At 48.6% G+C, this 16,695-nt stretch overlaps 1 protein-coding gene across 7 annotated transcripts in view; it reads right to left on the bottom strand.

Annotated features, from left to right (window-relative positions):
- Positions 1 to 16,695, bottom strand: part of ADCK1 (aarF domain containing kinase 1) — a 120,170-nt gene that overhangs the window by 15,000 nt on the left and 88,475 nt on the right. For 6 of the 7 annotated variants that reach the window (XM_090033805.1, XM_090033806.1, XM_090033809.1 and 3 more), the window contains 2 exons: positions 15,219 to 15,377; positions 10,381 to 10,497 (listed from right to left, as the gene is read on the bottom strand). In XM_090033805.1, the coding sequence (XP_089889931.1) occupies positions 10,381 to 10,497; positions 15,219 to 15,377 (276 nt within the window). The remainder of the gene's footprint in view (positions 1 to 10,380; positions 10,498 to 15,218; positions 15,378 to 16,695) is intronic. The other variant, XM_090033804.1, reaches the window with a different exon arrangement.

Below are 16,695 nucleotides of genomic sequence, written 5' to 3'. Positions count from 1 at the left end.
TCTATCTTCCTGCACCAAACATGCTATAAACAGCTTCAAAGTGCCTTGGACACATGTTTGCTCCATCCCAGGCTGCGAACACCCTGATGTCCTGACACAGGAACAGTTCCGTTTCCAAATGATCCTGCTTTTAATCCTAGCACAACTACCCTAGCTTCATAATTCACAGCAAGCTCCTTCCCCTGCAACCAACCATTCTCCCTGTGCTTCACTCCTATCATCCAAATCCCAGTTGCATTCACATCCTAAGCTACACTCGCACATGAATAAGTAACTGTTCCACGGGCAGATATTTCAGTGTTTGCACTTGTCTTTAGAAATCAAAGCCTTCCCTGATTAAATACCATTACAGTCCAGCGCTCGGACGGATCCAGAGAGATTAATGTGCTTTTGGGCAGCTTTAATGATAATCCTGCTACAGACGGCATTAAGTAAATGTCAGTAACCTGGTTTGAAGGGAGTTTTCACCTCAGGGATCCTTTCCATTTAGAAGAGAAAGGCTCAACTTACTTTTCAAGGTTGCATTGCTACATAAGAGAAATCCTTCTTAGTGAAAGCTTTTCCCCCACCCAGCTAAAAATGTTACAGATATGGTGTGGTGATGAGTGATATAGATAAATTAGACAGAAAGACAGATTAGGCAGATAGAAGAACAGACAAAGTTTCTATGGGATCAATGCCTCTTGTTGAAAGTCAGATCTCCTGATATTAAAGGTTGTATTCTCCACCACATACTTCTTCCAGGTTTTGCACTCCAAGATCCATACTGTTATTTTGCTGACAATCCATAGTAGTCGATTTAAAAAAAAATAATAAAACCCTCCAGATGTGTAACTGAGCAGCTCAGAGGTAACTGCAGACATTTACCCAGCCAACACCAACACCAACACCAAATCCAGGCACAGAGCTTCAGTAACTGCCGATGCCAGACAGGTTGACAATGGCCTTGTGATTTTCTATCCTGCAGTGACAAAGTCTTCTGAGACGCCATCTTTTTGTTTGGTTTGGTTTTATGTTTTAATTTTTGTTTGTTTCTGTTTTTGTTCATTTTTGTTCTTTATGGCAATGTTTTCCATTTTTTAACAGAGTTTGTGATATTTTGGGGCTGGCTCCAAATCAGCCCACTCCGAGGTTCCACTGCAACATGGAACCTGAATGCCAAGATGTGGCAACACAGCTCCCCCAGTGGCCTAAATAGGAAAGGATGCAATGAGAGCCAAAATGGACTTTTCAAGCAAGTCTCCAACAGAAGCCCTTCCTCCAACCAAAAGCTTCTGTGACTTAGAAAAAGTCTGGGAACCTTGCTCTTTAAATTATCCTGTCACACCCTTGTCCCAAAAGAACACCAGGAAAACCTGCATTCGCTGAGACTCCAGCTCAACTGGAAGGAAGCAGTCCTGGAGAACGCACTAGAACACCTGTCCCCTGGGCTTTTTCAGACAATTGTGCAGTCCCAAGAGTGAGGAGGAAAATTAGGAAACATCTGAACTTTAGAAGCATCTGGCCCCTACACAGACCATCTGGATTTTCCGAACCTGAGGGGGACCCTCTGCCTTAGGTCTTTGAGGAAACTCAGCTCCAAATCTGGATGCAAATTCCACTCTTGAACCCTGTTTCTCATAGTCCCAAACCAATCCAACCAATCCAAACTCCCCAAAACTTGGACAGCATTCCTTGATGTTCTCTTACCATCAGCCATGGAGCAAAGACCCAGTTCTAGGAGGAAGGAATCTGCATAAGACACAACTCCTCAAAGGAAGAGAGAAGGCAGCTCATGCTGCTTTTAATTTATTGCCATGATTGGCTGTGTGTGTAGGTTCAAACTCGCTAATGGAATGAGCTGGTCTCAGGTCCTAGTGGGCTGATAGTGTGATCCAGCTGTATTTGTCATGACTGCTTAGCCCTTGTCTGGGAGCAGCTACTGAGGTAGACAGTTATATATTTCTACAGGCTACACCCACAACTCGCATGAAAATCTATGTTTCCCAAATGCTGCTAGGTCACTCTCTTTTCATTTCTCTTCAGCAAGAAGTTATCTGTGCTCGCCTGTTAGCATATCAGGACTCCCACAATAAGTAGAGGGAAGCATTAGACTCCAGTTCTTAAAAAATGGTACCAAGTGGCTGGATTAGAGAGTCAGACATGAAATACAAAGCCTTCTATGTCACAAATCCCAATACCACCTCAGGACAGAGCCAAGAAACAGGGTGCACTGGGGAAGGAGGATCAAGAAGCAACAGGATGCACAGTTTTCTGCCCCCTCTCAGTCTAAGGTGTGTCTAGGGTACCTGTCACTTCAGGTTTTAAAAGCTGTAGCTTTTAAAGTATCTGATCATGTCAGACTTGGGTCAAAGCCATTTTATCTGCTAGCTGTCCTGCAACCTCCATGTGAAATGAATAGCTATGTCTCAGACAAGCTCTTGGGGCCAGAGTTAGGGGCCAAAAGACCTTTAAAACTTAGGCTCTTATTACACATCATAAACTTCACATGTACAGTTAGACCCTGAAATCACCTGCCTTAACAGGGATGGCAAAGGCTGAATGGACCACATGCCAGGAGGGAGCTACCTCACAGGAGTTGGAAGAAATCCTTCCCTCCAATTACTCATCCTGCACATCTCAGAGAAGGAGGAGAGCACAGGGAGGCCTTCAGTCTCCAGCACTGCCCATGTGGCACTTCTCCCCAGCACAAGGCCCTCTCAGAAGAGTGTGTTTAAACTATGCCCCGTGGAACCCTGGGCTCCTGCAACAGGTCCCCGGGGCTCCGCAAAGAGACTGGGGGTAATGCTGGAGCAGGCTGGAAGGCGGTGCTCTGCTACTGCCAGGCCAGATCACCTGGCTCCATGTCAGCTTACGTGGCTTGGGGAGCCAGGGGTATGGGTTCTGCAGCAGCAGAAGTGATATGAAGGGGTTCTGTGACTTTAGGGAGTTTGGAAACCACTGCTCTAGAAAGAACTCGCTGCACAGCAGCCCAGGTGCTGAGGAGCAGGCACCCACCGTGACTCTCACAATGGGTAGGACAGACAAGGATGGATCTCAGAGTTAATCACATTGAAATGTTTCCTAATTACGTTTCCGTGACTACAGCTGGCTGCTCTATTTTGAAGGGTGGTAGCAGCCAAGTGCGATTATGCAAATGATGGATACCAGGCTGCACAGTCCCCACTGGGGAGAAGTGAAGGGAAGCAGGCAGGTGACCTGCAGTGGTGGGCTCTTTCAGCCCTCCCTGATTGTTCACAGGTGGGGGAGCAGTCTTCAACCAACCTAGTGACCCAAATATGTGCAGCAAGCCCAAAGGCTTGAACTGCAGCTCTGATGCGAGTGTTACTCATGAGGTTCCACGTCTCAGCTGACTAACAAATGTGTGCACCAGGGTTGGAGGGGAGCAGGGAGGGGGAGAGGAAAGGAAAGTGCAAGAGAGGGGCCATACTGCCACCTGCTGGTGAGAATCTGGGTAAAAAAAACCCTTGAATAACAATGGCAGCCTGACTAGATGTCTTGCTGGGAAAATACAATGACCTCTACACTTGGCCTTGGCTTCTGGCTTGCTCACCACAGCACTGCCTCTATTTGCAGTGAAAAAGTCCACTTGGTTTTAATCCCAGCATTTCCCCTACTTAATTCCAAAAGAAGTGGTGGCAGCTGCCTGCCTCACTGCCCAAGGGACCTTGGGTAGATCACCATTGATTCCTGATGGGCCCAGAAGTAGAGGAAGAGGAAATTTATAGATCAGCTAAAGAAGAAGGTCAAGGAGGCACAAGTGCTGGCCCCCATGTGCCAAAGGTTTTACTGAAAAATTTACATGTTTTCTGTATTCACAGAGTGTATGAGATCTGGTGGCAGCTGTGAAGACACAGTGAACATCTTCACCTGAAGTGGGCTGACAAGCTCACAGGTCCCTTCCCCTGCTAGTTCTTTGGAACATCTTTAATTGACGCTGTGTGAACTCTGCCATGGATAAAAAGGGAGGAGGGGGAGGAAACATCCAGACTTCAGAGTCAGGCAGATGGACGGATTAAGTACAATTGATTTTATGCCGTAGCTCTTTGATAGCTAGTCAACCAAGTGGTGCTTTGAGGCTCATCAATAGCGCACAGGGGAAAAGGCAGGCAGCACAGACTCAATCAACACTCACTGATTGGGAGGGGAGGGTTAACACATTGTTCAATGATTCAAAAACTTTCCCCCAAGCCTGGTCTCAGCTCCTGCAAGGGGTAATGTCTTTCTTTCCTACAGACTCTTTCAACCCTGACAAATCCAAAGTGCTTTACCAACTGCCCTCAAAGCAGAGAGGAGAAAGCAGAGGAAGGAAAAGGAGGGATATCCCAGTTTATGGATTTTATAGACATTAGGGCTGGAAGGGACCTCGGAAGATCATCAAGTCCAGCCCCTGTCTCAGGGGCAGGAAGTCAGCAGGGGTCACAGGATCCTAGCAAGATAAACATACAAATGTCTCTTAAAGGAGTCCAGAGTAGGTGTTTGCATCACCTCTGGCAGCAGTCTGTTCCAGGCGTTTGGGGCCTGTACTTCTGTACTAGGACAGTACAGAAGTTCTTCTTTACGTCCAGCCTGAAACGGTCTAGGAGGAGTTTGTGACCATTTGACCTTGTCATCCCTTGGGGCACTCTGGTTAACAGGTGTTCCCCTGGTGTACACCCCTTATATAGTTAAAGGCAGCCACCACGTCCCCCCTGAGCCTGCGCTTTTCCAGGATGAAGAGTCCCATGGCTCTCGGCCTCTCGTCATAAGGTCTGTTTCCCTGACCTCTGATCATGCACGTGGCTCTCCTCTGGACTCTCTTCTCCACATGAGCTTCTCCACATCCTTTTTAAATTGTGGAGCCCAGAATCGGATGCTGTAGTCTTGGTGCACTCAGCCTCACCAAGGCTGAGTGCAGCGGGAGGAAGACATCCTGGGATTTGCTTGAGAAGCATCTATGAATGCAAGCCAGAGTTTTGCTTGCTTTACCAGCTGCAACATCACATTGGTGGCTCATATTCATCTTGTGGTCAATCATGACCCCCAAGTCTCTTTCAGCCGTGGTGCTAACAAGCGTAACACTGCTGAGCCTATTAAGCATGCTGCGGGTTTTTCTTCCCAAGGTTTTGAATGTCATCAGGTTTTTGCCCACCCATTTTCTGACCATGTCAAGGTCGGCCTGGATCACCCTCCTGTCCTCGGGTGTGGACGCTTTACCCAAGTTTGGCATCATCAGCGAACTTAGCCAGTCCACTTCTGATACCAATGTCCATGTAATTAATGAAGATGTTAAACAGTACAGCCCAAGGACAGAGCCTTGGGGGACTCCACTGGTCACAGCGCACCATGATGAATGACCACTCTCTGGGTCCAACCACAGAGCCAATTCCCCAGCCATCAGCCTGTGATGTAGCCAAGGCCGCAGTTGGCCAGTTTTTCTATGAGATGATCATGGGATACCAGATCAAAGGCTTTTTTAAAAACAACATATATGATGTCAACCTCTCCTCCCTTGTCCAGGTGATGTCACCTGGTTGTAGGAGGAGATGAGATTGGCCAGGCAAGACCTACCTGCAACAAATCCATGCCAGCTGTCCCTCAGGATGTTGCCAACAGCCAATTTGTCAAGAATGGTCTCTTTGATAATTTTTTCCAAGGTCTTCCCTGGGATAGAGGTCAGGCTGATGGGCCTGTAGTTCCCCAGATCTGCCTTCCTTCCTGTGGCAGGGCATTGTGGGTGCCTGCCACTTTAAGAGCTCAGCCAAGCAGCCAACAGGTGCTTGATTGCAGTGGCCATTTTAGATCTCAGGCCACCTATATAAACAGAACAATATGCTGCTGGCAGGCCACAAGGCTGGCCGCAACATTTTGGAGGTAAGGGCAGGAGCTGTAGGGGATGGCTAGGAGGCTCCTGGTCCTGGGCATGACCTGAAACTGCATCCTGCCAGGAGTGGGTGGCCTGGTGGGGCTCTCAGTGGAGTGGGAGCCTCCAGGAAATGCCAGGCCAGTTACCACCCCAGTGAAAGGTGGGTCAGGGCACCTTAATAACCCGAGTTCCCACAACCGGGTGGGTTACCCCTAATAGGGACAAGAGGGCAGACCCAAGAGAGAGTGGGCTGGAGGCACAGAGGCCCAACTTACAGTACCCTCGACTGGTCAATGCTGGGGCCAGGACCAGAACAGTCAAAAGGGCCAGGGGTGTACTGCGAGAGACACCCAGAGCTGAGGGCCTGGGATGCCAACTGGCCTTGGAGGCGAGGCCAGGGCCTGCGTGGCCAAAGGTCCCAGAGGGACCACACCCGAGAGGGAAAATAGTTTCAGGGAGCTAGGCAGCCCTGAATGAGGGTGGGGTAGGCTGACTGAATTGAGAGATCTTATAGGGGTCCTGATTTGAGGATTCTGGGGCCCAGTGAGGGGCTGGTGAGATTAACCTTCATGGATGCCATCTGTAAGGCTTGGGCTGTAGTGCAGGGGAGGAATGGAGTTGCAGATAGCGCCCCCTGGCATCAGGGCAAGAAATGGGCAGCCTCCCACCTAATTAACAACTTAATTAGATTATCATCAAGGCATGGCAGGTGAGAAGGTGAGCGGTTGGTCCAGAAACAGGAGGGCGGGGCATTGGTAGACTGGCCCTGAGAAGCCCCCCTGTTACACTCCCTTTCTTGAAGATAGGCACCACACTGGCCTTCTTCCAATCTTTGGGAACTTCGCCTGAGTGCCATGAGTTCTCAAAAATCCCTGCCAGTTGCTGAGCTATGGTGCCTGCCAGCTCCTTAAGTCCCCTGGGGTGTAAACTGTCTCAGCCAGATGACTTGAAGGTGTCCAGCCTCTCAAGGTGTTCCTTCACATGGTCTACATTGTTGAAGGGTAACAATTCTCCCTCACCCTGGCCATCCCATACTGTATTAAGCAGGGCCATGCCTTGGGGCTGGTGAAAAACCAATGTGAAAAACCCATTAAGCAGGTTGGCTTTTTCCTGGGCGTCAGTTGTCAATTGTCCCATACGGTTTACCAGGGATGCAACGTTACCCTTGCTTTTCCTCCAGCTCCCCACATATCTAAAAAAGGACTTTTTATTGTCCTTGATACGTGGAGCCAGCTGGAGTTCAGTTGTAGCCTTGGCTTTCCCGGTTCGCTCCCTACAGGTCCAGACCAGTGCAGAAAACTCCTCCTTTGAGGTGGATCCAGTCTTCCATCTTTGATAGGCTTTTCTTTTTAAACACAGGAGCTCCACTGCAGAGCCAAGGGGGCTGCTGTGCCCTTTTGCTTCCTTTCCTCCAAGACAGGATAAACATTATTTGTGCTTCCAGGATTGCTCATTTGAGGAGCAACCACTCAACCTGAATTCCCCTCCCCATCTGGTCATGTTCACCAACAAGGCTCCTGAGCTTATCAAAGTCAGCTTTTCTGAAGTCAAGGACTTCTGCATTGCTGACTGACTTGCCAGCTTTACAACAGATGGTGAAGGTGACCAGCTCATGGTCACTGTCTCCTAACTTCCCTTCGACCATTAGGTCGCTGATTAAGTCATCCCCCATTGTCAATACCAGGTCGACCACCGCTTTGCCTCTTATTGGTCCATAGACTTCTTGAATCAGATAGAGCTCATCCATGCACATGAGGAAGCTTTGCGGCTGTTCACATTTGGTCAAGTACTCTTCCCACGAGATGTCTGGGTAGTTGAAGTCTCCCATGACAACCATGCACCAGGAGTGTGCAGCCAGTTCTCTGGCAAATTCCTGGTCAAGCTCTTGATCCTAGCTAGGAGGTCTGTAGTAGATTCCCACCATTGTGTCCCCTGTGCCACATTCACCATGGATTTTAACCCAGAGAGTCTCCAGCAGTCCACCCTGGGTGGCAATATCAGTTTCCAGGGACGTGTAGCTTTCCTTGACATAGAGAGCTACACCCCCACCCCTTTTGTCCACATGATCTCTCCTGTACAAGGTATAGCCATCTATACCTGTGGCCTAGTCATAGGTGAAGCCCCACCAGGTCCCTGTTATCCCTATGAGATCGTAGTCATTCTTGTTTAGCAGGAGGACCAGTTCCTCCTGTTTATTCCCCAAGCTCCTGGCATTGGAGTGCAGTAATGTAAGTGTCCCATTGGGGGCCCCTGCCTGCCCTACACATCGTTCTGGGGCTGGGGTAGAGGTGGGTTCCCTTAAGTGCCTTAGCCTACTGGGTTTGCAAGTTGCCCAGTGGGCTCACTGTGGCAGTAGTCCCCCCCACCCCCTGGCAGGCTTAGTTTAAAGCCTGGTCAAGCAGGTCAGCCAATCTGACTAAGAAGAGCCTCCTCCCCAGCGCAGTGAGGTGGAAGCCATCTCTTCCTAGCAGACCACTGCCTCTATCAAACCAAAGAGCGGACTATGAGTGTGGAAGCAGAAGCCTTCATGATGACACCAGAGCCACAGTCTTTGGTTAACTACCTCAATCCTCCTCTCCCTCCTCAGCCCATAGCCCAAAACTGGGAGGATCAAGGAAAACACCCAACCCCTTAAGCCCCACTCCCAAAGTCCTGTAGCATTTCATGACCCGGCTGGGATTGCTCAGAGCCATGTCATTCATGCCCACATGAATAAGGAGCATAGGGTAGTGACCGGTGGGCCGGATGAGTTTTGGGATCCTCTCGGCTACATCCTGGATACAGGCTCCCAGGAAGTGCAGACCTCCCGAACTAAGGGATTGGGGCAGCAGATTGCGCCCTCAGTCCCCCTCAGGAGAGAGTCTCCCACAACAACCACTCTACAAGTGGCCTTAGGGAGAGCAGGGATGGTAGCTGTGAGTGAGCCTGCATTGTCTGTGGGAGCTGGCAGCTCTGCAGGCTCTACTGGGTCTGCAAGAGGTTCATATTTGTTGCAAAGCTCCAGAGGGGAGGGGACCTTGGTACAGCAGGCCTTGGGGCTGTTGACCACCTTGGTCCAACCCCCTGGCTGGACAGTATGGGAGATCCCCAAATCCTCCCTTATCCTGGAAGGTGACCTTGGTCTACCCTCAGACTCCAGGGGGTGAAGGGCCTGGCAGTAGGAGTCTATCTCCCGCTTGTCATCCCTGATGGCACGCAATCTCTGGACTGCGGCCTTGAGCTCCTCTATCTGGTGCCCTAGAGACTCTAAAGTAGAGCAAATCTCACACGGGGAGGTGGCCATGCTCCCGGTCACATGTGCCTAGAAACGTGCCAGGCAGCCCCTGCAGCCAAGAGCCAGAGGCTCCGTCTGCATGGAGCCTGGAACCATGGGTTTCATCTGGGTAGACACCTCTGAGGTGCCAGAGGTGGAAGCTTCAGACTCCAAGGGGACCCTCGGGGTGCAGCATGTGCCCGTCCGCATTGTGCCACTGATAGTCCGGCTACTGATGGGACTACCTTCCCTAGGGCTCACTGGCAGGGCCTTGGGCCCTGGGCCCTCCTACTTACCCTCCTGGATGGCCTACTTTCCCCTGTGGAAACACCTGCAACTTCACAGATGGATCTGGGGCTCAAGGATTGGACTCTTAAGTAACCTCAAGGCCTATCAATGAGCCATGGCAGGGATCATGCTTGAGCTGAGGGATTGCTGATGACCATCTTTATACCCCACATAGGAATTACTCAACCACCAGTAAAATGCAGTCACCTCCAAGATGAAATATTCCTGTTGTCTGACTGAGTACAGAAACATTACATACCGATTTAGGAAAGAAAACAAAGGAAAACAATACCCAATAGCAACTACAGAGAGGGACAGGGCAGGAGCTTAAGGAAAGCAGAATATAAGTTCCGTAGCTAGAACGTGGGTCAGCAAACTGAGGTTGACATTATGACTTTTTCAAATGAATTAATAACCAGAGTCAGTTATAATCTCTGTTTTACTTCTCACCACATAGGGACTCTAGGATCTTGTTAGGGATAGAAGTGAAACTCCCATTACTGTTGGGTTTTTAGATCTAAAGTGACACTCTCCTAAAGCACACAGCTAAAATCCTGACAAAACACAAAGGAAAGAGAGAGGTAGCTACAAAATGCCCAGAGCTGAGACTGTTTCCAGAATAAAAGGAACTACAATCATGGAAAAAACTAAGAGTCCATTCAGCATCTGAGCATTCTGATCAGCCCTGCTTCCTACAGCAGACCACACCAAGTACTGGAGATGTGAACTCCCTTTGCTCAATCTGTGCACCTCAACATCCTGCAGGATATGTGAGCTGAAGATAACCTTCCTGACACCTCCTTCCGTCTGTTGTCTTTCTGGTTTAGAGGCATCACTGCAGATGTTCTATTTATGTGTATGTGTATGTGTGACATCATTTTTGGCTTTTCATGAACTAGCAACCTTAGTGCCACAGTGTCTATTATCATCACCATTCCCATCTCTCTACAACACCCTCAGTGCCCAACTTGAGAGATGGGTAGGAAGATGTTACCTCATTAACATCAATGCCATTCCTCTCCATGTAGGCCCTATCATTCACCTGCCCACCTTCCATGAATTCCATGAAGAGGACACGCCTTGTCGACAACTCCCAGAAGATCCTAGGGACCTGTCATAGGACAAAAAGGAATGTTAGGCCAAACCAATGGATGACGGCAGGGAATGGGGGTGGCATGCACCATGCAAGACAGGAGTGTCAAACTTACCTGGTGCCATGGGCCAAATGAGTGCCACAGGACCAGTCCATGGGCCAGATGGACAGTGTATAGCTGGCCCTGTGGGCTGGATCTAGCACATGCAGTGCTCACTCTGGCCAGTCTGGGACTACACTGAACACACACCCATGTGAGGCCAGTCTGGGACTTACATAGTGCCCATTCCAATGAGCCCAGGACTTAAAATGCACACAAAGCTTGTCCTGGAGTGGCCAAGGGGATATTACATGCAGCACAGGTCCTGAACCAGCTGGGGCAGGCACCATATACTGCATGTGTCCCATACCAGGTGTGGTGGGCACCGCATATAGTGTGTGCCCTGAGTCAGCTGGAATTAGTGCCACGTGTGGTGCATGTCCTGAACCCTGAACATGGGGCTGGTCTGGCACATGCCATGTGTGGCAAGTGGGTCAACTCCAGGGGCAGCACTTCAGGCTGGATGATAGGGCTTCATGGGCCTCAGCCAGCCCACAGATTATATCTTTGACACCCCGATGCAGAAAACGAGACAAAGGAATTTCCCAGCAGAGGTAAAAAGGAGCCTGTATTTTCTTCCTGCTCAAAACAAGGGAGGCCACTAAATCCACCCACATGGCTGCCTTTCCTTAGCTGCTTTAGCTACTTTTATCACTGGTGAAAAGTACTGAAGGCAGCCATTCCCTACATGGAACAGTGACAACCTGCGCAGAAGCCATGCATAGAGATACAGTACCAGGCACCTTAGGACATACAGTAGCAGAATGCTCTTAGCAGCATCTGCTCAAGTCCACATTTAACACCCAAAGCTGCAAGGTACTGATGACATCCACTGATGTCAATGGGCATTGTTAAATTCTCAGACCCTCTCAAAAGCTGGTCATATTACCTACTGCACTTCACTAAGTCACCTGTCAGTTAACTCGAGCCGGAACCAAGCCTCTTTTTGGTTGGCCATAACACAGACTTGCATAGCTCTGCATATGATAAATAATCACATCATAATTTGTATCTCAGCAGTGCTCTCTGGAACACAAATGTATCCAGGCTGACAAGCCTCTCACACGGCCATCAGCAACTGAACAGGGAGTAAAATCAAGCATCACAAATAAGGGGTTTGTCACAGAAACCCTGGGAGACCCTTAAGTATCTTGTTACAAATGTGACACTCTTACAAGTATAAAATACCAACGCGCTTTCTGTTCATTCTGCAGCAAATCAGTCTGAGTGATTTGCAAGGAAGCTGAATAACTGGCCCCAGTTTTATATGGTGAGTCAGTGACTCAGCAAATAAGTAGTCTTAAACTAGTGTATCCTTCCTTTCAAAAAACTACCAGCTAGTGATTCTCCCAAATTATTTGCAGGCTGAAACTCCCACAGATACTAGATCTGCTAGTGATTCCTTTGGGAAGAAGTTCACATTACAGAACCCCTTGGTAGCAAAGATAAGCAGTAGCCTCCTTAGCTGTCCCAGGATGTTTGCTGTATCATATGCGGTGGACTCACCAACTCCCCTATTGCAAAGCAAGGGCCCTGAATTCAGAGCCTGGGAGAGGAAAGAATTCCTAGCCACTCGTATGACTGTGGTCAAGGGAACTAGCCCTGCCACTGTGGCTCAGCACAGTTCCTAAGAAGGCTGCACTTGTTTCATAACTTCAGTTCCTGAGGGGCAACATGCAGTAGAAGTACTTCAGCCCTCACCGGGAACCCACTGCAAATGCAGTTCTCACCTCCCTCACAGCAACAGATACCACTCTATTATGACCCACAGCTTCCTGTTATTCTAACCCTAGGCCCAACATTCTTGCAAAGTCCCTTGATCTGGTCCTGTAATGTGCCTGCTATCCTAGGACAGGGCCTCTGCCCAGTGCAATTCTAATGCCCCTGCATCCTACTGTACAACCACTCCTATATGTTTCATGCTACCTGTATAGTCCACTAGGAAAGGCAAGTGCAGTTACTCTCAATCCACTCCCCATCCCTGATTCCATCTGGATTTTTATTATTTTGAAACTTGGCAGGAGATTAAAAGACCCAGAGCCCCTCCACACAGACTCCAAAACTAACAGACCCCACAATGTTCTCCCCAGCCTCTGCACTTCAGCTCCTAAACCCACTGATCCCAGTAGCCTTAGATCACTTCAATCTGGCCCTGACATTCATCCCCATCTCAGGATTTACAGGGGCAGGTTTTAGGGCTTATTAAGCCCTGTACAAGCACTCAGAGACAACTCCCTAGCCAAGAGTCAAATTCTTTGGTGAATTTTTAATTACTCACAGATGTTTGGCTGTAATGTCAGTGCATGGAAACAATTTATCTCTGGTTTTAAAAGCTCAACTGGGTTCACAGCACAAAATCCACTTCCCAGCTTTGCTGCGTGTTTAGGAAAATTAATGATATAGAAGCCCAATTCTTCTGTTGTCTTTGGGGTGATGAACACGTCTCAGAATTGGCAGGTCAGACAGGAGGATCCATTATTTAGCCATCTCAAAGCCATTTGTTATTGTTACACATATCGATATCATGACGGCTCTTTAACCCAGCAAGGACGTGATTGGCTGTCTCCGTGGGGATTTACTTCACAGTATCCTGGTTACAGCAGCAACAGACACAGCTCTCCAAGGTGCATCCCTTTTGATAAGCAACCACTCAGCAGATTCATCAGCCTTTGGCCTCCTGCTGTCCTGATAGTCAGGTGGGTCATAACTGTTTGTATTTACGGAAGGGCTGGCCCATGGTGCCATTGAGTTCCACAGGACTATCCCATGACCAGAGCTGAAAGATAAGTAACCATAACACTGGCCAGGAGGAGGCAGAAAGGAGACAAGATTTATGAAATCTGATGAAAAATCATATGGCCTCAGATATCCATTATTTTCACCTTAGGTATTTGTACAAATAGGAGGTGAAAGTGTCATGCCAATGTGCGCATCCTTATGCATGTCTGTAACCAAGTGCAAGTGCATTTGTCTGTAGCACTGGTGTGTACATAAACGTATTTGCATGTCAGTGATTGCATGCAACTTAGTGTGTTTGTGATGGGAGGGGTATGCACATCTGTGTGCATGGCTTAGTGGGTCCATAGGAAACTAGTTCATATCCAGAAGTATTTCACTGAAAGAGACCCATGCATGTGTCTAGAGTGCCTATATAGCGATGTGTTGGAGAGAACTATGGGTGTATATGGATAAGCATGTCAGTGCTGGGGGAGAAGTATGTGTATGTTTGTCCATCTATATATAAGGTGACCTGGCTGGGTGCACAGGGAAGCTGTGCATTTGCTCACACTTACAAGTTTTACATGTCTGTGTATCAGGTGAAGAGGGTATTTGTATGCAGAGGTTTCAGAGAAAATGCCCTTCCTCCTACTATGATACGTATGAGCTCCCTCACTGAATATGGCTAACTTCATTAGCTTCAGTCCAGCTCTTCTGCTTTATCACCATTTCCTCCTCTTGCTTCTGAAAAAACCCAGAAAAGAAGCCACCTGGCCACTCAGCAGCTAATGGCTAATGCACACAGCTCAGGGCAATGCAAGGACCTGATGGAATCCCTCTCTCTGACTCGGCTAACTGTGTAACAGCTGAGTTGGAGAAATAACAAACAACAGGATAGCAAGCCAAGTATCCTCACACCACTAGTTCTGATCTAGCAGAGGGTGACCCTGCCAGAAAGTTTATTCTCTGCCAGCTGGCGAGTGGCTTACAGTATAGAAATGAGTCAGGGTGGACAGGGAGGTGGGTTTCAGCTTAGTCCCTGAACAGTCTCAGCAGAGGCCTAGGACTAGATAGCACATGGAGACTAAACTTCTTTTTCACTCCACCTCTTTTCTCCAGGTCACAGATGAGGCAAATGCATAGACCTAGACTAGTGTGCTCAACCTTTTGGCCAGCAGGCCAAACAGGCAGTGCCTAGTACCTCTGTGGGCCAGATCTAGCCAGTAGACCCAATCCAGTGCTCAAGGCAAGTACAGCAAAGCCCCATCCAGCTGCCCAGAGTGCAGCAGGGCAGCCCAAACTTGATCCAGCCATGTGGGGAAAGGGGGCTTGCACTGGCCCCAACACAGCCCTGAACCAGCTCCACAGGGGCAGAAGGCATAGCCCAACCCCACAGAAGGGCAGGAGGAAAAGTGCCAGCCCTATGCAGGTAGAAGGAGGCGTGCCCCACAGGAGGAAAAGGGCATGGACTGGCCCTAACCTGGCCAAGCAGAGGAAAGGGGGTGTGGCCTGGCCCCAACCTGACCATGCTGGGAGAGTGTCATGGTCTGGCTCCAACCCACCATGCAGGGCTTGATATTTTGGCAGCAGGAAGTTATGGCAGTATTAACTAACACTACCCCCCACCACCACATTTCCTGACCCTTGGGGGGCCCCACAGGCCATATTTGGTCTATGGGCTGGAGGTTGAGCATGCTGGCTTAGACTGTCCCTGATCTCAGAGGGCGTTTTTGCTTCCAGGGCTACTGATTCAGTACCACCACTGGTATTATATTCACTGTATCACATGAGATATTTTTCTGCAGATCATCATCCTCCCCCCCATGAAGCTGCTGTGCCATTGCTCACTCCTACCCATACATGCATACACACACACACACACACCACACGGTCACATGTGGACATGCCTGCAGCTTCCTACCTTCAGGAAGTCAAAGTGTTTGAGCATGTGAGCCACCTGTTCAGCATTCCTGCCCTCATTGAGGAAGTCTAGCTCTAGAGGCAAATTCTTCTTAGCTTCTTCCACCAGCCACATGAACTCGAAGTCTGGGAAGATCTGCTTCACAATCAGGAGAAGAACCTAAAGTCAAGGAAGGAGTTGATCAGCTGCATCATAGCTCCTGAACCACTCTTCGGGTGTGGCTATAATGCTATACAGCAGTCTCCAGTTCTCACACGTTAACCCAGCCCATGTCCTCTCTAATTAACAGCCCCTTCCTCCTACCTGAGGCTGAGTACAAGAACAGAAGAGCCATACTGGCCAGGCCCAGCAGACCCAGTATCTTGGTTCTGACCATACTATAGCAGACGCTTTAGAGGAAGAGTGTAAGAAGCACATGTAGAGTAATCTATCCTATTATATTCTTCTAGTCACAAGCAGTCATGGGCTTAGGGATGTCCTGAGGTTGAGGTACCATGCCTGACAGTAATATTCAATAGCACCTGGTAGAACTATGGTCAATAAATCCATCTATTCCCTTTTGGAGCCCAGTTATGCTACTGGTCCCTATGATAGCCTATGGCAATGAGTTCCATGGGTTATTTATTATATAAAAAGTACTTCCCTTTTTTAATTTTAAATTTACCACCTGTATTATGAGAGAGTAAATAACAGCTTCCCCCTTCATTTCTTCCATATCACTCATGATTTCATAGACCTCTATCTCACATACCCTCAGCCACCTCTTGTCTGAGCTAGGGAGTCTTAATCTTTTCAGCCATTTCACAACCCTGATCATCTTTGCTTCCTTTCTCCATCCCCTTTTTTGTTTTAAAGGATTTTTTCTGAGATGGGGTGACCAGAGCTGTATGCAGTATAAGCCAGAGAGCGAATCCCAGAACTTAAGTGGCATCTCTTCACATACCAACCCTGAGTGCATTCACTACTGACCCCCAATCTGCCCTTGTCATCCTCAGGACGATCTTATTTTGATAGGACCAGCTCAAATCCCATAATTCTAAAAATACCCTAAAAGCTAATGCATTATCAGGCTGCAAACTAGAGATGCAGTGGTTTATTTCTGGAATACAAGGTCTGGCCTGCTACATCCCCATTAGCTCCGACCAGTATGTGGCCTGTGATGTTGGAGACAGAACTGCACTGAAGGGAAATGGTAGGAGTCCCATCACCTGGAGCACTTGAAACTCAGCAAAGCAAGGCCCTGAAGGGGAGGCTGTGTGGTATGACTGCATTGGCTTCTGAAGCGGACAGGCTAAGTGACCCATAAGGTCATTTTTGAATCTTTAATTCTTGCAGTTTGATGAGTCACTGTTCAGTTTCATTTTAATGGGCTTCAGTTAATGTTGAACAGAAAGCTCTAAAATAAGGCCTGTCACCTTTATATTACTCCTTACATTGCTAAGCAAGAACTTTGCTGACACAGGAAAATGCTGCTGGA

Source organism: Crocodylus siamensis, chromosome 2 (assembly GCF_052110815.1).
Source record: "Crocodylus siamensis isolate JL-2025a chromosome 2, ASM5211081v1, whole genome shotgun sequence".
Taxonomy (NCBI): domain Eukaryota; kingdom Metazoa; phylum Chordata; order Crocodylia; family Crocodylidae; genus Crocodylus; species Crocodylus siamensis.
This window is presented reverse-complemented; position numbering and strand designations above follow the sequence as displayed.